The sequence below is a fragment of the Sciurus vulgaris genome (genome assembly GCF_902686455.1).
Source record: "Sciurus vulgaris genome assembly, chromosome: 8".
Lineage (NCBI taxonomy): Eukaryota > Metazoa > Chordata > Mammalia > Rodentia > Sciuridae > Sciurus > Sciurus vulgaris.
This window is the reverse complement of record NC_136468.1, coordinates 16280857-16302858: the sequence shown is the minus strand read 5'-3', so window position 1 is coordinate 16302858 and position 22002 is coordinate 16280857. Positions and strand designations below refer to the sequence as shown.

Here is a 22002-nt window from a genome sequence, read left to right as displayed (position 1 = left end):
TTTTAAAAATATTTCATTACAACAAAAATGTGAACTGTCCAAATTATCAAAAGTAACACACACAGAACAAGAAAATAGGTAATTTTATGGAGGATTAAAAAAAATATATTTGAAGGAGAAAGAATGGCGTAAGATAATGGGTTAGATCTATGCTCAAACACACCTCTCCTGTCAAAAATGTAAATGGTCTTCAGTCACCTATTAAAAGAAAAAGATTGGCTTATAGATTCACACAGCAAAATCGAATTCTGGGCTATTTGCTCTTACTTAGAACAAAGTGATGCATAAATGTTAACAATAAAAATATGGGCAATAGTACAATTAGGCAAATGCAAATAAAAAGAGAGCAGGTGTCATAATCAAACAAGGTTGAATCCAGGTCAAAATCATTAAATCAAAGAAGCACACTTTGAATGATAAGAAGTTCATTTCTCAATGAAGATATAACAGTTATGAATACACAACAAAGAAAACAGCACTGCTATTCTAAAAACAATAATGATGCGATCACGAGGACCTTAGTAGCAGAAGATTACAGTCCATGAGGTGAAATTTTTTTAAAATAAGTAAAATTTGCAAGTAATCTATCAAAAAAAAAAAAAAAGGAATAGATTGTTATTATGGTTTATGCCTTCAAAACAAAGACTGGACCTCCCTTTCAAGGACTCACCAATCATCCAATAAAACTGACTGTTCATTAGAACAACATCACAAAAAACATCAAACATTTATTTTGCTGCTTACTATGCACCAGGCCCTCTTCTAAACACTTCACATTTATTAACTCACTTAATTCCAAAAACTTCTGAAATATATGTATTATTATCCTCATTTTGCTGGTGGAGAAACAGGCTTAAGTTATTTGTGCCAAGGTCAAAGAGCTTGTGCTAGTAAATGGTGGAGCTGGAGTTGGAGGTGGCTTACTGGTTAAGCACCCCTGGGTTCAATCCCTAGTACCAAAAAAAAAAAAAAAAAAGGAAAATCGTCAGGCTCCATGAACTCTGCTCCAGAGGCCCAAATGGCTCTGCACAACCACTGTTGCCAAAAGCACCATGGGTCACCCCAGAAACCAGAAATGGTGCTGCACAATCCAAAGGGAGAATTATAGGACACTGCAGAAGGCAAGAAATGTGCGCCCTGCATTTTAAAATGCACTGAGATTCCTATAGTGAGTTTGCATTTTTGCCAATTTCACATATGCAGAAAATAGAGAAAACAGTTGTACTGTTAACTTAAAACACTGCAAAGAGAACATTTGCTTAATGAAAATCAGGCAAAGGCTTGTAAAAAAACGTCACAATATTTTCCACTTGAAACCATTCTTAAAGGCCAAATCATTCTTAAAGGCCCTTCTCTCCAGATGGAACCCAGACTGTGAATCACAAGATAACTTCCTTTTCTTCATAGCCCCACCACATGAGCAGTTCCGCTCCACCTCATGTTCCCTGCCATGAGGTCTGACCTCCCAACAGGGCCAAAGCCACTAGGCCAAGCAACCAAGGACCAAAAATGAGCCAAATTAAATATTTTTGAGATTTTTCCATCTATGAACCTAAAATATCTCACCGTTTATTTATGTTGCCTTTGATTCTGTCATTATAAATTTCTAATTTTTCCTCATAGATTTTCATCAAACTATACAGAACTATTGCTTTTTTGGCACTACATATGTGGTCCAGTTTTAAATTTCCAATCCAGTTGTTTGTTGCTATTGTTAAAAAAAAAAAAAAGTAATTGACTGCTATATTAACTTTGTATTCTAAGTTCTTGCTATAATCTCATGTTAGTTTTCTTTTTATTTTTTGTGGAGCTGAGGATTGAATCTGGGTCCTTGAGCATGCTAGGCAAGCACTCTATACCACTGAACAACATCCCCAGCCCTAGTTTTCATGAGTCTTTGGAATTTCCTGTGTAGGTAATCATGTATCTTTGAATAAAGATATTTTTCTTTAAAAAACAATTTTTATTTTATTTATTTATTTATTTTGCAGTACTGGGGATCGAACTCAGGGCCTTGTGCTTGCGAGGCAAGCACTCTACCAGCTGAGCTATCTCCTCATCCCTAAAAAACAATTTCTTAATTTAAAAATTAAATTAAAATGCAAATGCTCAGCTAATCATGTTGACTCCAAGACAAAACAAGTCCACTGGGCTTATCTCCATATTACACCTGTGGGTTTTGTATCTGTTTCTGAAGGTGGGCCACATAGTGTCCCTGTCATTGTAGATTATCACTCAGAAATTATAAACTGGATGCATTGTATCCAGCTTATATCATACCTGTGTGGATCTTAAAAGTAATAGTATTGAGCAAAAAAAGAGAGAGAGAAACAGAATTAGGTATGTAAGATAACACATTTACAAATTAAAGATATATTCACATGAAATAATACAATATATACAAGGTCACATACAAACAAAAGTATTATTTTGTTTTCAGTATCAGGGAGCAAACCCAAAGGTGCTTTACCACTGAGCTACATCCCCATTCCTTTTTATTATTTTTTATTTTGAGACAAGATATCACTAAGTTGCTGAGGCTGGCCTCAAACTTTCGATCCTTCTGCCTCAGCCTTGCAAGTTACTGGGATTATAGCCTGTGCCACTGCGTCCATCAAACTTAGAATTTTTATATTGGAAGTGAGGAACTGAAAAGAGATAAATACGCACACACACTCACACAGAAGTGAGAGACAGATGTCAGAGACAGAGATTTAAAAGGGCCTGGAATAAACAATGATTCAACCTTCTTTGCCTGAAATGAAGAGAACATGCCTCTGGCTCCTTAGGGTCATCAATAATGTACATTTTGCCAAACCCAGCAGCCATCTCCTTGCCCTCATTCGCTAGACTTCTTGGGGGCATGGGTCAGCTGATGGCCCCCACTTTCCTGTTTTTCCTGTAAGATTATGTCACTTCTCTACTTAATATTTCCCAGTGGCTTCTGGTTTCATTTATTTTTTAAAAAACCAGCCTTTCAATGTCACTCCATGACCTGGCCCCTTGCTCCCTCACTCAGATCTCCTCATCTCTAGCACCTGTCCCATGCTGATCCTGCCTCTCTTACCTTTCTTCCACCTCTCCAAGCTCACCCTGTCCACAGACTCTGCACTTGCTTTTCTCTGTGATTTTCTTCCTTTGGATGTTCATAAGACATTCTGGTCTTCGTGAAAACATTGTCAAGAAGGTGTAAGTGGCTTAGTAGTTTACTATCATACCTTCTATGTAAGTTTTATAATTTTATGTAATTTCTGTAAACACCCCCCCTTCCAAGAGTGCCTTATCTCTGATCTTACAGCATACAGATAAATAACATTAAAAACACTCTGATTCTGCACTGGGAATTGACTTTGACCTCTCCCCATCCAACTTGAGGGCCTTTTCTCCGAACAAAATCAATCAGGATTTTCCAAATTCTCATAGAAATGTATAGGTAGACACTTTCTATGCCTAGTCCCTAAGAGCAAAATTACTTTTTCTTCATGTGTTCAATCTCTAAGTACTAGATTGAACATCTACTTCAGATTGATGATTGCAACCAATTAGAGGATTGTAGGATCAATTTTAAGGGTCAAAGGAGTACTTTTAAAAAAGTTGAAATAGACTACAACAATTTAATAGAAAATATCAGAATGCACCACATTTCCTGTCTAGGACTTCTGATAGTTTAATTATTTGTAAAGAGCAGGGTCAGGGAAGGAGGGGAAGTCCATACACTGGAATTTCCTGGGTTCATTTTTTTGGACAGATAGCATTGTATATTCCAATTTTGTATTATCAGAACTCAGTATAACTTATGAAATGAAGTACATGAGAATCTTACTGGCTCATAGAAATCCCAGAATTTTCAGTTGAGTTCCAGGGGAAAACTTGATGTTTTTCAAAAAGGATATCACCAGTATAGTGTGTGTATGTATCAAGTATATTATACAAACTAGCATAAACTGCAAGAGGTTGTATTAAGAGAAAAAGAAATAAGAAAGAAAAAAAAAAAAAAAAAACAGAAATGTGTTCAGGTTTAGCTGCTGGATCTTGAATTGTAAATAGTGAAAATATTTAGAAAGTATTCACTCTAGTCCAAAAAAATGTTGATTTTACAGCTCATTCAGAAAGGAAAACTGCATTTCCTAAAGATGAAAACATACTCCCTTCAGAACTAAAATGACATCTGAAGATATAGCAGGATGAAATTATCAACAAACCCCTCAAATACATGCTTAGAAAAGGCAAAGTCATTGGCATAATTTCTCAGTTGTTCCACAAAAAGAAAGATAATCCTCATATTCAGTAGCCTACTGTTGTAGCAAAAAGAAAAGTGGATCATGGTAAGAGGTCAAACTCCTCTTCATTCAGCACTGATGGATATGGTACAGGTACATGTGCTTTTGGTGACAAATTGGCTGATAAAGGAAAATCATATTTCTTGGTGATGTCACAATATCAATTGTAATACCATAGAACATTTAGAAACTCCTACTACTGCAAGTTGTGTAACTTTTATGCCAGATATATGTAGTAAGACAATTTCATAGAGGGATTGTTTGTATAGAGAATGATATATTTAAAATTAGAAAATAGCATTTAGGGGCTAGGGATATAGCTCATTTGATAGAGTGCTTGCCTCACAAGCACAAGGTCCTGGGTTCTAATCCCCAGCACCACACACACACACACACACACAAATAGCATTTAGGTCAACAAAAATTGACCTATATAATTTATTTATAGAATTTCAACTGATAGAACAGCAAAGATGATCAGCAAACAAGGTAGAAATGCAAAAAGTGGAAGAAACTACTAAAAACAAGATAAATTGAGACACTACATAAAAACAAATGTATATAAGATTAATTTGATTTTCAAAACCTTAAATGAATAAAGAGGATAAACTATTGTGGATTAATACTTTATTTACACAGAAAAATGGTTACCAGACATTTATCAGGTCAGATAAAGATTAAAGAACAACTTATTGCTATGAAAAACATGGGCATACATTATGATTTATAACTGTTTAAGTATGTGAATTAGAATGTTTAGCTTTGATCCATTTAAAAATAAAAGATCAAGTTGGACATTCTCTTAGTTGTGCATGGGGCATGTCTTCATGCATTCTGGCCTGGAATAAACGTAGGGACATTGCATGAACTAAAATCTTTCCTAACTTGCTTCTGTATGATTTCTACATCTTAATAATACAATGTTTCTACGTTGTATTATAAAATATTTTTATATTGTATTGTTTTTACTTCCACTCAGGAAGACAAGTATTAGGTATGTACATATGTGTGTACACACTGGGTTATAATGTAATATCTGTTTCTTATGGTGGGTTATGGTTCAAAAGGTTGAGAAAATACCTTGTGGGTTAATAGTTAGCAGAAGATAATGTTGCGTAAGTCACACAAATGCCAAATGGTTCGGCCCAAGACCACCAGTTTGCAATCTGTAGGCTAAATTGTGGAGGATTTTGCATATACGTATAGAATTTATTTTGTAGGTACATTGTACCTAGGATAGAAAACGATATGATAAAAAGTGTTCTAGAAGCGTTAATATGTCCCTTCCGACATTTTCCTCCAAAGCAGAAAGTTTGAGGGCAGAAAGGTCACTAAAGTGCTAGTGCTAAGACAGTCCTAAAATGAGATCCTAATCGCAATCAGAAGAGTGGAGGGAAAGGAGAACATGGAGCTAAACACAGTGCCAAGAGAAAAATGATAGCTTTTCAGAGCTAGGAGGGACCTTTGGAATCACAGGTTCCATCATGATGTTGGTTCAACATGGGGAAATAAAAGAACAATGAAAACCTACTCAGAATGTCTGTGACTTCACACTGACTCAGAATCCTCAATAGTTAATCCAGTGAGTACAATTTACGGAGGGTTTAGATTCCTTCGAGAATGTGGAGGGCGAGACTTCAAATTTACTTTCTACTGAATGAATTTAAATTGCCAGTGATTCTCACCCTTTAAAATCTGAATTTCAATTAGTTTCTCCGGGTGCGTCAGGAAGGCGTGCCCAATCACCACTCCTCCCGGCCCTGAAGTGGGTCATTTAGCATACTTGCAGAGGGTGGGTCCGCTAAAACACACCAACCCTCCTCAATCAGTTTTAATTCTATTGATTTCAACAGTGTAGGCCTTACGAATAAACCCAGTGTCCATCTGCTCGTTCAATTTTCCAACAGGAGAGCGTTACTGAGTTTTACGTAGTGCCCCCGCCGGGCGAGAGCGGGTCTGGAAAGGGGACGCGCGTGGGAGTCTGCGCCGCGCCTTAGGCAGGGGTCTGGTGGCGCGGGCCACCTGGGTTCTTCCCGGGATACGTCGGGCTGCCGGGGCCCTCGGCGCGCAGGCACAGCGGGCGGGTGGTGCGTCTCCTTCCTCTCTCCCGAACTCCGGGAACGCGTGAACACTCAGCTGACAACCCCGACTCCTTCGCGCCGGGAGCAGAAGGCAAATGTCTGGCGGGACCTGGCGCCATGGCTAGGTTGGTCCCGGGCACATCCCGATGCTCGCCTGCTAGAGCCCCAAGCGCGCCGCGGTTTCCGGGTGAGAGTAGGAAGCTACTCGGGAAACCCCAGACCCCTCCCTTAGAGGAAAAGGGCCGATAGCGTCCCCGTTTCCAAGGAAACATGCCGGGTCATGACGTCACTTCCGCCGGCTTGTCTGGACTCCAGACTGTTGGAAGGAAAAGAGGAAAACTGAGCAACAGCCACGACGGTGGACGCGAGCGTCTCCTCTCTGCGCATGCGCCCGCTCAGCGGCCTGCTTCTATTTATGTGGGGGATCCAACATGGCGGCTGCGGCGACCCTGGCGATGGCGGTGGAGCCCATCAGAACATAGTAGCGGGGAAGGGGGCACGGTCCACGCTCACGGTGGCGTCGACGAAGACGGCTGAAGGAGGTGGAGGGAAGAAAAGCGACGGAGAGCAAGAGGAAGGGCGGGCAGGCACGCAGCGCGGCGTAGAAGCGAGCGCCGGCTCGAGCGAAAGCGGAGGGCCAGAACAGTGGGGATGGCGGAGCCGCGCAGAGTAGCGTTCATTAGCCTGTCACCGGTGAGGCGGCGCGAGGCCGAGTACCCGGGGGCCGAGCGCGAGCCCGAGTACCCCCGCGAGCCCCCCCGGCTGGAGCCGCAGCCGTACCGCGAGCCGGCCCGGGCGGAGCCACCGGCCCCGCGGGAGCCGGCCCCCCGCTCGGACGCGCAGCCCCCGCCGCGGGAGAAGCCGCTCCCCCAGCGCGAGGTCAGCCGCGCCGAGCCGCCCATGTCGCTGCAGCGCGAGCCCCCGCGGCCCGAGCCGCCGCCGCCGCCGCTGCCTCAGCTGCCCTTGCAGCCGCCCCCGCCGCGGGAGTCTGCTTCCCGGGCCGAGCCGCCGCCGCCGCCGCCGCCGCCGCCGCGGGAGACCGTGCGCCTGGAGCTGGTGCTCAAGGACCCCACCGACGAAAGCTGCGTGGAGTTCAGTTACCCGGAGCTGCTGCTGTGCGGAGAACAACGGGTACAGAGGATTCCTCCCTCCCGCCCCAGACCCGGGCAGCCTCAGGACCCGCCGCCTCCCCCGGCTGGCTTGCACCCCGGGACGGCCCGCGGGCGCGTCCTGGTCACCCCGAGGGTGGGGTGGAGGGCCCGGGCCGAGCGGGTGGACCGGGCGGGAGCGCGGCGCAGCTCGGCTCCCCGGGGTGGCCGAGGCTCTCCCCGCGACCCCGCACCGCGCCTGTTTTCCTCAGCACCTTTCGAAACCTCGAATTTTCCTCTTTTCCTTTCTGTTCCCTACACAAAATCTTGGGGCCCTGCGAGTGGCGTGTCTGGGTTCTCGTTGTGGCGCTGCCGCTGTGTTTCCAGTAGCTAGGAAGGGAAAACCTTGGGGGACACGCCCCCCAGGCTGGAGCCGAGAGATTGTGTAACCCCTCGCGTTTCATCCTCGTCCTCATCACTGTGGCGCAGGGCGCGGGTCTGCTGGGCTGGGCTTGCGTGCGGGGGGGCTTTTTCTTAATTGAAGGGGATTTAGGAGTAATTAACATTTTCAGAGGCTAGGGATTCCACTTTAGGCATGGAGAAATTGCTCTTGGTTATCTGATTACTTTTTTTTTCCCCCCTCTCCTATTGACAAACGTTTTAGCATCTTTTTGAAAAATTGTTTCTGGTGGTATTTGTTCATGTTGTCGTTGAATGGGAAGGAGTCTGGTGCCTACTCATCGTATTCTTATTTGAGTATCATTAGTTTATGAGCCTGAGTTGGAGAATATTATACTTGGCCATTGTAATTTGTGGATTTTGTTGAAAAAAATATTGACTTTGAATTTTTAAAAACTTTATTTAAAAGACATAGGTGTACCTTTGATGGAACTGGTGAACAATGGGGATTGGAACAGCGGTTTGTTGGTAATTGTAATTTTTATTGTTGTGGGTTCATCTTCAGAAGTGAGTCAGAAAGGGAGATGATAGAGTAACAGAGCGAGAAAAAGAGAGAAGGGAGAGGGAGAGAACATTGTCTTCTGTTCTTAGAGATTATGTCCTTTATTAGGTTTTGCTTTAGCATGGTTCTAATGGACTCCAGAAGTCACTTGTTTTGTTTTTCTTAACTATCTTTGTAGTTAAAAGGAATGACTCCTTAGTCAAAAAGTATCATATTAAACAATGTCGCTAGATTTTATTTATATTGTAGCCAGGTAATCTTTTGATCATTAGTTACTAATAGTGTTGTGTGGTCAAATCATTACTAAATTATTTTAATGAAAATGAATTTTGTTAAGGGTACAAGACTATTTTGGGCACTGTCACATAACATTTTGTCTTCACCTAGTGTCCTCATCTTTATAAATGTGATGTAATTTTTTCCAAAGAAAATTAAAAATGTATGTTTGGAGCATTTTTCAAGAAATTGTAGGCTTGCAATTTTTGTAATTTTCATAAGTTACAGCTGAAAAGCATTATCTTTGGGTAAAAATACATAATACTGGCTAGTGTATACTAAGTTCTTACTATGTGCTAGACACAGTTGCCAGCAGAGTATATTGTTTTATCTAGTTTAGTGCTGCAGAACTCATGAGGTAAGAATTATTGTCCTCATTTTACAAATGAGGCTAACACAGAGGGTTATACTTAATTTTATTAGCATTTATTTCCATTGTAATATGGATGCATATAGAACAGCAAAATGTCTTACAGTTAACCCATGCAGTTAAAATTTACAGCATGCTGTCAAAATCAAGTTAGTCATAGTACAAATGGAGTCCTTTTTTATAATCCTCTTTATGCTGTACTGTCCATGCCATGATAAATTATTATGTATTTTTAATTCTCAAAAAGAAACAAGAGGGAAAAGCTCATTTTGACACCCTAGCTTTGTTAACATTTTGATATCACAGCTATTAACAGTCACGCACTGCTTAATGACAGGATACTTGCAATCTCATCATTGTGCAGGCAGCATGGAATGTCCTTAACTCACCTAGGTGGTATAGCTACTACTTTACCTTGGCATGTGGTCTATACCATTGTGTGTGTGCTTTGTCGTTGAGCAGGACATTGTTGTGTGGAGTGTGTCTATACTTTCATGTTTTAGGAGAAAGATGAATAATTTTTATGTTTACTCCATACATTATGTTCATTTAGGGGTAAATTGGTCCAATTTTATCATTGTACATTCAGCCATATGCCTTTTATCATTCCACAAATTTTTTTCTGCTCCACTGTTTAATACAACATACTTTTGCAACAAAGATTTACTAGATTTTCCTATGATTTATTCCAGCTAGTATATTTTTTACATAAGAAATAGTAGAAAACACTTGTTTAAGTAAAATTGCATAGTTCCATGATAGGAAACCCTAAAGAGAGGCCGTCAGAAAGCAAAATGATTAGCTTTGGCCTGGAAAGTAATGACTCCCAAATTTTCCTCTCCTCTCCCTCTGGGAATACTCCATATATTTTGAGAGATGTTATAATATTTTCAAAAGAGTTTTAATTTTGGGTTATTGTAATTGAACATATTTTGTAAATAGACTGAGAAGGGGAAAAAGAGGTCTTGTAAAATTAGAAGAAAAAAGGCTCCATGGACTGGGGCTGCGGCTCAGTGGTAGAGGGCTTGCTTAGCATGTGTGAGGCACTGGGTTCCATTCTCAGCACCACATAGATAAAAATAAACAAAAGAAAGTATTGTGTCCATCTACAACTAAAAATTTTTTTTCAATAAAAGAAGAAGAAAACAGTCTCCAAATTTTTGAAGCAGCCATCTATCATGGAATAAGATTTCAGCTCTAGATCTTGAAGTTGATAAATGTGGAACTAACTGTAGGGGGGAAAAAGTGGTACATGTGGATACCATCTGTATTGGGGTGCATTTCAATCAGTCCCCTTCCTTTATGTACAACTATAATGCACCAATAAAAAAAAAAAACATGGAAAAATAAATCTGTCCCCTTAAATGCTAAATGAACAGTTAAATACCAGTCAACTGAAATGCAATCAAAAATTTTCTATGCCCAGTTTTTATAAATGAGGAAAAGCACAATTAAATAAGAATATGCTGGCAAAACTTAGTGCAAAGCCACCTCCCAGGTTGTTTGGATGCAGTCCACTAAAGATTTCCTTGATGCTTCTGTGCAGTATGAGGTGGTTCCGGATGAGACCAATGCATTGGAGTCATCTCTATCCTGAAAGATTGATTTGTTCACCATTTTTGTCTGAAGAGTGATAGTGCATTTTAGAAATAAGAATTGTAGTAAACCAGAACACAAGAAAAGAAAAAAGTAAACAGAAAATTCATTAACTGAAGTACCAGTTTGTGAACATGATTAATTGGATGTTTACTGTAAAGAGAAAAATAAGTAGTTGTAGTGTAAGAATTCTCTGGCATCCCGCTGCTTGTCACATTGCATATTTTGGATAAGATGTATGATAGATCAAGAAATGATGTTAATAAGATCAAAGGGCAAAATTTTGCACATGGATAGTTAGGGTAGTTGGTAATTTTTTCAGGTGGAAAAAAAATCATAAAAGAATCATACAAAAGTTTGAAAGAGGGGACCTATTTTTAACAGTAAAAGAAAAATGAATCCATTTTCTTAAATTTATTTTTATAGACCTCAGAAGTAAGTAAAAAATGTTCTTTGAAGCCTGCATAAAGAACATAAAATACTTTAGAATGTCATATAAATAGGATTCTTATTGAAAATATAGCAGAACATGGTGATCGCTCACTGTCTTTAACTTTAGCCTTAAGGCTGTACCTGAACATGTCTACTATTCCTTATTTCCTTACCTGTGTGTTCTTGCTAGTTTATTTCTTTTGGATAGTGTTTATATTTTCCATTGATAACTCCAGCTGGAATAAGGCATTCTACAAATTTATTATTTATTACAGTTCTAAAAATTTATTCTAAAGTTAACTCCTTTAAGCCTTAAGAGGAGTATCCTATTTTTTTTAATTGTTGTTTTTAGTTGTAGATGGACAGAATGCCTTTTATTTATTCATTTTTATGTGGTGCTGAGGATTGAACCCAGTGTCTCACAGGTGCAAGGCAAGTGCTGTACCACTGAGCTCCAACCTGAGCCCCATCCTTTTATTTTAATGTCCTAAGTATGATGGATTGTTTTGTGTTCATTCTGCCCATGTTTTCCTATCAGGTGTTTTAGACTGATCATATCTCAACCTTTATATCTAGGATGGAGCGTCTCAGTTCCAAAGTATGGAAATCTGTGCCTCTTCTGCATTTCCCCCCCTTCACGATCAGCCAAATCTATACAGTATTTGAGTTGTAATATACTTTTTTTTTTTTTTTGGTACTGGGGATTGAACCCAGGGTTGCTCAACCCCTGAGCCACATCCCTAGCCCTTTTTCTTTTTTTATTTTGAGACAGGTTCTTCTTAAGTTGCTGAGTCTGGCCTTGAATTTGTGATTCTCCTGCCTCAACCTCCTGAGTCCCTGGGATTACAGGCGTGCACCACTGTACCTGGCCCATACTTTCATTTTTAAGTAATCAAAGATACTACTTTAGCAAAACATCTAGCCTTCCTTTTTAAAAATTTACTTTCAAATTAATTGTTTGAAATTAGATAAAAATAATATTTTTAAAAAGTAGCTGTGTGTTTTGGCTGGGATTTTTTTGGTGAATTGAAAACCATATATAAAAATGTGTCTGCTAAAATAGTGAACCTGAGTAAAGGATGTGATTTGTTTGTTTTGGCAAATAGATGATAAATATAGGATCCTAGCTGTTGTGTGCAAGCACGCACTCTCGCTGCCTGTGTGTGTGCAGGTGCATGTGTTAGAACTGTGTATTTTACAATAAAATTTCACTGTTCCTACTAAAAGAAAGCCATGGTAATGTAATCTTTCTGCAATTATTTTTCTTTTCTGGCTTTGTTTAAAAAGAGTGTGTGCTGGGGGCTGGGGATATAGCTCAATTGGTAGAGTGCTTGCTTTGCATGCACAAGGTCCTGGGTTCAATTCCCAGTACCACCAAAAAAAAAACAAAAACAAAAACAAAAAGAGTTTATACTCCTTGAATGGATATGCATTGACAGGAGATAGAGAGTTGATTATGGGTCTCATCAGGAAGCTAGGGAGGGCTGCAGCTACTGAAGTAATAACTCATAGACAAACGATTAAATGTTGACTCTAATTAATGTTCTAGACATCCTTTTAAAGGCATTTCCTGACCAAAACAGTTAATCTTTGTTAGGGAAGACATCAAACTGGAGTTATACATCTTTTCATTTTTACCTAATGTTTTGGAGAATTTTCACCTTACTATTTTGGATGGTGTGATCACATGACCATTTTGCAGGTAGAGTCAGTTTGGATTATTGCATTCTTGGCCACCAAAAAGCTAGAATGTATATAAGTCTATCAAAACTGCAAACATTTTCTTGTTGTGAATCAATAGTTCTTTTTAGTTACTTTTAATCCTTCTAATTTGCTTGTTTGCAGTAGGAAAAAGTGATTCTCATTGATTAAATTTCAGAATATATTCAACTATGAATAATAATTGAAGTAATAATTATACAATGTATAATTATTGAATACACATTAGATGTTATTGATTATAATTGCATATTCAATTATATTGAAAGGTAATTGAAGTAGGTAATATATGGCAACAATAATAGTTGTAATACTAATACTTTCATTTCTTTTCCTATTTCCTTTGAATCAGAAGAAGATTGTTCATACAGAAGACCCATTTAATGATGAGCAGCAGGAGAGGCAAGAGGTGGAAATGTTGGCTAAGAAGTTTGAAATGAAATATGTGAGTATAATAAACAGTGTTTGGATAGGTGATTTTATCCTTCTGTCCTATTTTCTTTCCATGGCTGGTTGGGAGGAGTTATAAATATCCATTGCCTGCCTTATCTTGTTGCCACAAATTGAAACCAAATGAATGTTAGACCGAGTTCGATTAGGTTTGTTATGGCTATAGTAGTGGGCACCATTTGTTATAGTCCTTCTGGAGTCCAGAAAGCTTGCTTGACATATATTACCTCCAGTTCTTATAACAATACCACAAGATAAGTAACATTAACCATATTTTACAGATGAAGAAATAGACTCTGAGCCCAGTTGATCTGTGTTACACTGTGGCAAGAATAGGCAGCACATCCACGCTGTCTAGCTCTAATCTTGTGCCTTCTCCATTATGGGGAAGTGTATCTTAATTTCCTTAGTGTAGTTGTTTTCCAACCTGTCTTTCAAGAGTTTAAGAGAGTTAATGTATATGCTATATTTCCAGGTTGTCTGGATCAGTCTCAATCAGAAGCAACACAAAATTTCTTTGAAAGCGTCCTGTTTATCTTAAATATTCATGTACATTTTACATTCTATGCCACACTATATTATTAGTTCTTGTTTTAATACAAAAATAATCTTTAATTACCTGATAAATTGCTTAACATTTTTCTCAGATTTTCTAGTATGATTTGTAGGAAGCTCCCCAGCCCCATATTTATCCTATGACTTAAACTACTCTTGGCACTTTGCTCAAAAATAATCCAGTTGAGAAAATCAGATCCCTTCTGGTTCTTCCATGAACATTGACAAGTGTTTTATAGAGATAGGATATCAGCTCACACTAACACTGCCATTATATTATCCTCAGAGTGCAACTAGGATCGTGGCTGACATTTGGTGGCTCCTTGTAGTAATTAAGAAATCATTTGTGGGTGATAGAAATATCTGAGAAAAGATTGGAATTTGTGTCAGGCTCTAGGCTTACTTTGCCACCTACTGACTCTGTCCTTCAGGTGAGGTTATTTAGCCTTGTAGGGTCACAGTTAACTTTTTTGGAAATCGAGAGATTCAAGATTTTTAAAGACCCTTTTAGCTCTGTATTCTGTGACTATGTAATTATAAATCTAGAGATGAACTGTGTTCTAATAAAAAGAAAAGCAAAAATTATTACTCTAATTTGTAATTTTTAATTATAGTGTGAGATTATACTGTATTTCAATGTAGAAATCCTAAAATACTGTTTTGTTAAAAAAAAGTATACATTGGTTTAATGTTTTGCTCAAGCACTACATTTACATGGTTCAAAATTTTAAGAACTATAGCATGGAACTGGCTTCATGACTCAGTAATAGAGCACTTGTCTTGCATGTGTGGGGCACTGGATTTAATCCTCAGCACCACATGAATAAATCAAATAAAATTTAAAAAAAACTATAGAGTAACTTTTTTTTTTTTTAATTTTATTTTTATTGTGTTTCCCACTCATCTAATCCCACTTCCTAGGCAGGTAACATTTGGGTGGGTCCTTTTGGAGATGTAATATGTGCATGTCTCTCCCCCCCATATATATGTGTGTGTGTTTGTGTATATGTGTGTGTGAAAACACACACACATTTCTTTTTATTTTTTTATTTTTACAGACTGCATTTTGATTCATTGTACACAAATGGGGTATAGGTTTTTGTTTCTATAGTTGTGCACAATGTAGATTGATACCATTCGTGTAATCATACATGTAATAGGGTAATGATGTCTGTCTCATTCCATCATCTTCCATACCCCTGCCCCCTCCTCCCTCTAATTTCCCTCTATATAATCTAAAATTCCTCCATTCTTCTCTCACCTCCTATACCCCCACCTCCATTATGTGTAATCATCCACTTATCATGCCTTTGTTTTTTGGGGGATTGGGTTATTTCACTTAGCATGATATTTTCCCATTCCATCCATTTATCTGCAAATACCATAATATTATTCATTTTTATGGCTGAATAATATTCCATTATCTATATATACCACAATTTCTTTATCCCTTTATCTGTTGAAGGGCATCTAGGTTGGTTCCACAATCTAGCTATTGTGAATTGAGTTGCTATAAACATTGATGTGTCTGCGTTACTGTAGTATGCTAATTTTAAGTCCTTTGGGTATAAACTGAGGAGTGGGATAACTGGGTCAAAAGGAGGGTCCATTCCAAGTCTTCTGAGGATTCTCCACACTGCTTTCTAGAGTGGCTGCACCAACTGGCAACTCCACCAGCAGTGTACAAGTGTGCCTTTTTCCCCCACATCCACGCCGACTTCTATTATTGTTTGTGTTCTTGATAACAGCCAATCTAATTGGAGTAAGATGAAATCTTAGGTGGTTTTAGTTTGCATTTCTCTAATTACTAGAAATGTTAAACACTTTTTCATGTATTTATTAACCACCTGTGTGTCGTCTTCTGTTAAGTGTCTGTCCAGTTCCTTGGCCCATTTATCGATTGGGTTCTTTGTTTTTTTTGGTGTAAAATTTTGTAAGTTCTTTTTAAATTTGGAGATTAGTGCTCTGTCTGAAGTGCAGCACACACACATTTCTATTCTACCCCACCCGCTTTTTACACATATTACAGAATACTATATATCCTTCTGCTCTTTACTTTTTGCATTTTCTATAAGAAAATTTTGCTCTTTCAAATAATGCAGTAAATTACTTTGTGAAGTGTCATTTTACAAATTTTCAAGTTTACTACAAGACAAATTCCTACAAGTGGAAGACTTGATCAAATATTTTATATATTTATAATTTTGCTATATATCACTAAATTATCAGCTTCCATATTCCACTTTTTCCAGCTTGATAATTAGAGTGTTTTCTTTTTTTTTAAAACCATGGATTATTAAAAAACCAATATTAGAATTTCCCTCTGCAAATTGGAAAGATCCTGTACATAATGTGACTCAGTGTGACTCATGATTTAACTTATAATGTGATTCAGCATGTGATGTGCTGCCTCCCAAGTTAGCATTAATATTATTGGGGTCCCCTGAGTTAGCATTTGGCATAGGAAAACCTGTTCTGAAGTTGTGTGATGTAGGGGCTGGGGAGATAGCTCAGTCGGTAGAGTGCTTGCCTTGTAAGCACAAGGCCCTGGGTTCGATCCCCAGCACCCCCCCCCCCCAAAAAAAAAGTTGTGTGATGTATAAGATTGAGTTCCAAACAACTTGAACATGTCCAGACATTGACGATATGCCCAGATAAGATACTGTTTTCTTTTTTTGAGCCAGGCTCTCCCTAAGTTGCTTAGGCTGACCTCAAACTTGTGATTCTCCTACCTCAATCTCCAAAGTCACTGGGATTACAGGCAGGGGCCACTGCATCCAACCTGAAATACTGCTAGAGCCCAAATTAATGTGCTATGATTCTTCTCTAGATTTTTATTTTTCCTACTCTCATTTCCATTCTAATTAGAGATTTACAATGTAAATCTGCATTGTGAAAGTTTTATATGCATTAACCTAAAAGCATGTCATAATTATCATGTCTGTGTTAAATTTATATTATACATGTTATATTTTATATGTGTGTGTGTGTATACATTATTTGAAAACTTTTTAAAAAATTATGAGACCAGAGTAACCTGAGAGAAGATAATTCATCTTGCTCTAGGTCATCACAAAAGATCTCCTAAATGGATATTTAGGGGTAGCAAATACAGATATTTTGCTAGTTGAAAATCAGTGATATCAGAAAATATAGGAAGTATAAAAATTGTAAAATTGAATTTATGGGGTTCCTGCTATGGTACTCTATCCCATTTTTATGGCCTGTGTCCTATTTCCTGTTATTGCTCTTATGCTCAGATAACGTGACAATTCACGTTTGCCAACAATTTGTAAATTTTTTTTGGGTAAAGGGCAATGTTATTAAATACTTAAACTGGTACCTATTGACATTTGTATACTAATAGGACTACTAGAGTTTACTGACTACATGCTAATTGGGTGTAAATCTTGTTAAATAGGCGAGTCCAAGTTTTAATATTTCTACTTCTCCATAAACTCCAGATTAGTGTCATTGGTTACTACGAGCAGGATTCAGAAGGCATGGGAGCATTATTCTCCCAGTTAGGCTAAAATTCCAGATTCCCATGCAGCTTTTAGATGATTTCTCGGTGGTATATGCCTTTTCTTGAGGTCATCTATGCTCTAGAACAAGGAATGAGGTTCAATTTAACGGTTATAGATATGTTTTCATAGCTTCCTAGAATATAGGATAACCTATGATGCTTGGAAGCTTTCTCTGTGACTTATTTTGCTTCTTTAATCCCAGCTGTCATGAAAGATCATGCTCCTAGAGTTGGATATAAATTCAGTAATCTGAGTAAAAGTGTCTGTCTAGCACACTACTGGTGCCTGGCAGGGGCTCAGTTAAGACTAATTCTGAGTGACTCCCTGGTAGGTATTCTGCCTGCTGTTTAATTCTGTGTGGTTTTGGACTCTCAGAGCCCTAGTAACTTTATATTTATTTGGAAAGAGAGTACAAGTTGGGCACAGTGGTATGTGCCTGCAATCCCAGCAACTCCAGAGGCTGAGGTAGGAGGATCTCAACTTCAAGGCCAGCCTCAGCAATTTTGTAAGACCCTGCTTAAAAATTTACAAAAGGATTGGGGTTGTAGCTCAGTCAGTAGTAGAGCACCCCTGGGATCAATCCCCAGTACTCCCCCCTACCCCGCCCCACACACACGGCAAGGATAGATTTAATGATATTAAAGAAATTCTGAACAGGCTTATAAATAGAACAGTTGATGATGCAATACTAATTTTACTGAAAGGCAAATTATGTTTCTAAAATCTTGATTTTCTTTTTTTTAAATTTTTCTTATTTTTTAGATGTTGATAGACCTTTATTTTATTCATTTATTTATATGTGGTGCTGAGACTCGAACCCAGTGCCTCACACATGCTAGGCAAGCACTCTACCACTGAGCCACAACCCCAGTCCCTTGATTTTCTTTTGATGTAGATTATAAAATTGATTTGGTTCACATAGATTTTAAAGAATGGTAATATTTTAATAACTCTACAACACTTAATAAGTGACTTCTTCACAGTAAATTCTATTCAGTTGAATGGAAATAAATGTAATTTTGTACTTAAAATAATTATGGATTTTTTTTTAAATGTCTTAATATGGTACTGATATAATTGGATATTATGAAAATATTTATGTTTTCTTTCTGGGAATTTTGAAAATTATTTCAGTTACTCATTATTAATTAATCATTTTGCTAAGGAGTTAATACTTTCTTGGGAACTTCCTAAGGTCTGGTTTTCCTTGTTGGCCTTAATGTTACGTCTGATTTCTAAGGATCAACTTGTAGGTCTGTGGGTAAAGGAGTTTGGGCATGCTTGGTAACATTAGCACAAAATAAATTCTATTTGCAAAACACAAATAACAGTGTATTTAGGGTTCTGTAGATCAGCAGTAGTACATTATGTATACCACTGGCCCACCATATCTGCAGTTTTTGCATCCATGGATTCAGCCAACCACAGAACAAAAATACAGCCCCCCTCCAAGTTGTACAGAACATGTAAAGACATTTTTTTCTTGTTTTATTCCCTAAACAATATAGTCAACCACTATTTACATATTATTCACATTTTATTAGTTATGATAGACATCTAGAGATAATTTAAAGTATACAGGGTAATGTGAATAGGTTATACACAAGTACTTTGCTTTTTTCAGGGCGGTGAGTACTGGGAATTGAACCCAGGAATGCTTTATCACTGAGCTACATCCCTAGTTCTTTTTATTTTTTTTGAGACAGGAGCTTACTAACTTGCTAAGTTGTCCAGTCTCACCTTGAACTTAGAATCCTCCTTCCTCTGCTTCATGAGTTTCTAGGTTAGTAGTAGTGCCCCACTATACCCAGTTAGCTATATTTTGGTATTTTATATAAGAGATTGAGCATGTGTTGATTTTGAGTATCTGGGGGGGATCATGGAACCTATTCAGGATACCAAGAGATGACTGACTATATAGTAAAAATATAAAATAACTTTTTAAAATAAACTGGAGTGGGAAGAGGGGTCTTAAGGGAAGAATTCCTAACTCAAATAGTTTTATTTATTGCAGTTACCGATTCTGATTGCTTGCTATGACATGACCTTTTAATTCCATGGTCTCTTTTTTGAGCTAAACAAATTCTTTTCACCCTCTTTTAGAACTCTTGAGAATCTGCAGTTTTAGGATATTTGAGAGGAAGGACTTTGGTCCCTAAGTGGTGATTATAGAAATCTGTGTATAGAGCTGGGCACAGTGGTACATGCTTGAAATCCCAGGGGCTTGGGAAGCTGAGACAAAAGGATCAGGAGTTCAAAGCCAGCCTCAGCAAAGTTGAGGTGCTAAGCATCTCGGTGAGACCTTGTCTCTAAATAAAACACAAGATAGGGCTGGGGATGTGGCTCAGTGGTTGAGTGCCCCTGAGTTTGATCCCTGGTACCCGGCCCCACTCCATAAAAAAGAAATCTATGTACAGTATAACTATGCTATGTAATCAACTTTTGGCTTTCTTTCCAGTGACTTAAAACTACCCATTTTTATTGGCAGGCCCATAGATAGAAAGAGAGAAGGTTTTGGCAGGGCTGGGGCAAATAGGGAAGCTTCAAGACTAAGGGATGTTTCTTAGTTATAAGATAGCAGTCTTTCTTAGCAATCAGTGTCTTAATTGCTTCTTTTGCCATATGTGATTAGTGAACATTGATTATTAGTTTCATTTACCATTAGTTAGAGTCAGTGGAGTACTATTCTAAGTATATCGTGTTTGTTTTCCAATTTACTAATCATACTGCATTGTCTTGATACACTGATTATCAAGTTAAGCAGATACTAATGACTCGGTAATATTCTGAGTCATAGTGAACTAGTACCTAGAATGATTTAAAGGGGTTTCTTCATTTTAGATTCAGCAAAATTTGAGGGTTTTTGTTTAGAAATAAATTTTGATTTTTATAAGTTCTGTTTAATAGATAAGCTATAATATCAACAATAGCAAAGGTTCAGAAAATGTATCAAGTTATACTTTGATTTTACTGTATAAAGTTTACTAAGGATGCTGAAAAGGAGAGCAATTGAAAATGGATTTGTCTGATAGGAAAGACACTTGTATAGCTCTCTGCCAATCTGTCTCGAGTTCCTTTAGGTAAAATTTTAATGTTATAAGTTAATTTATATGTTTCTTTTTGACAATTGTTAAAAACTTGGTTTTTGTTTATACAATTTGCACATAATTGAATTTTAGCAGAATTAGGAAACTAGAGGTTGGAGAATAGAAAAGGGGAGGTATGGCAAAAAGTAGGTCAAGGGTGATTTTCCCAGAGACCAAGAGGTGAAGAAAAGTAAACTGAGGCTAGAAAAATGTACCCTAGTGACCTCTGTGCTAGAGGGAACTGGGATTTGCCTAAAAGAAAATGTTTTGATAGAAAGCTATTAATAGATAGAACCAAACCTATGATTTGAGAAAAAGTTGGTCTCCGGTAGAGTTGTGGCAAACACAGGTAGCCCAGAATTCTTTCCCTAGAGTAGATGGGAGGCAGAACCTAGAATAGAGTCCAGAACTTTGGTGTTGAACATTTGGTGGGTTACACCTAAAAAAGTAGAATTTATTAAACGGGTGGTATATATACTTAATAAAAACTCAAAAGTTATGAAAGGTAATATGATAAAAATTAAAACGTCCCTCCTATCCCTGACTCCCAGTTAACCATTTCTCTTCTCAGAGACAGCCACTATTTTTGTTTCTGTTCTAGGGAACTATGTGTACTTAAGAATTTACGTATTTCAAAGATTTTTTTGTTCGTATAAAGGAATGAATAAATAGATAAATAAAAATCAGCTAGTCATTCATAAGTCCAGTGCCAGGCAAAACCACTGATAATAGTTTGACGTGTGTCCTTTTAGGGCTTTAAAAAACGCACATGCAATTGCATATGTACTCTTGCAATAAAAAAAAAAGTTTTCAAGTCACCTGAATAATACATGAAGATGTTCCTATTATTAAAAACAAATTCAGATGATACCCATTAAACCAAAATCATCTTCACCACTGCCCTCAATTATATCATTTCCTATCAATAATAACCATGGTTATGTAGTCTTTGAGCATTTTGTATTTATCTATAGATTTATATTGCTGTTTTTCATAAATGAGATCATCCTGCTCATGATAGAGGAAAGAATGTCTGGTTATTTAAATACTGTTTCCTTGATTACCAGTTGGATTGAACATGTTTTCAAATGTTTAGTAAATACCATTTGTGTTTTTCTGTGAATAAAGTGACCTATAAATAACATTTGGTAAACTGTTTTTGTTACCTTCTGTATTTATAACTATTGTTCTGCCGTATTGTCTTTAAATGTCTGCTAACGTTGAATGGATATGTCAGTTTATATGATTTATACTTCTGTCATTGTTATGATGCTGTCATTGGTATAATGCTTGGTGAAGATCTGATACTTGTAAGATCATGTTTTGAGATGCATTTTGACCAAATTAATACTATTAAGATCAAGTAAAGTTTTAACTCTTGTGTACTCACTCTCATTGATAAGATTTACACTTATTCATTTAATAGCACTACCATTTTACTTCACATATTTGATTATGAGCTCAGAACTACTAGCAGCAGTCATTGTTTCTGGTGCAACAAACTGGTCATCTTGACTAAGCTAGCTGTTCCTAATCTGATTACCTATAAACTGTTTGCTCTTGTGCATATGTCTGATTGAG

General features: G+C 37.9%; 1 protein-coding gene across 3 annotated transcripts in view; it reads left to right on the top strand.

The window, feature by feature from the left end:
- Positions 1-4809: 4809 nt before the first annotated feature.
- Positions 4810-22002, top strand: part of UBN2 (ubinuclein 2) — an 88256-nt gene continuing 71063 nt past the window's right edge. For 2 of the 3 annotated variants that reach the window (XM_079150080.1, XM_079150078.1), the window contains exons 1-2: positions 4811-7492; positions 13156-13248. In XM_079150080.1, coding sequence (XP_079006206.1) covers positions 7013-7492; positions 13156-13248 — 573 coding nt within the window. In that variant the 5' untranslated portion in view covers positions 4811-7012. Of the gene's footprint in view, positions 7493-13155; positions 13249-22002 lie in introns of all 3 variants that reach the window. The other variant, XM_079150079.1, reaches the window with a different exon arrangement.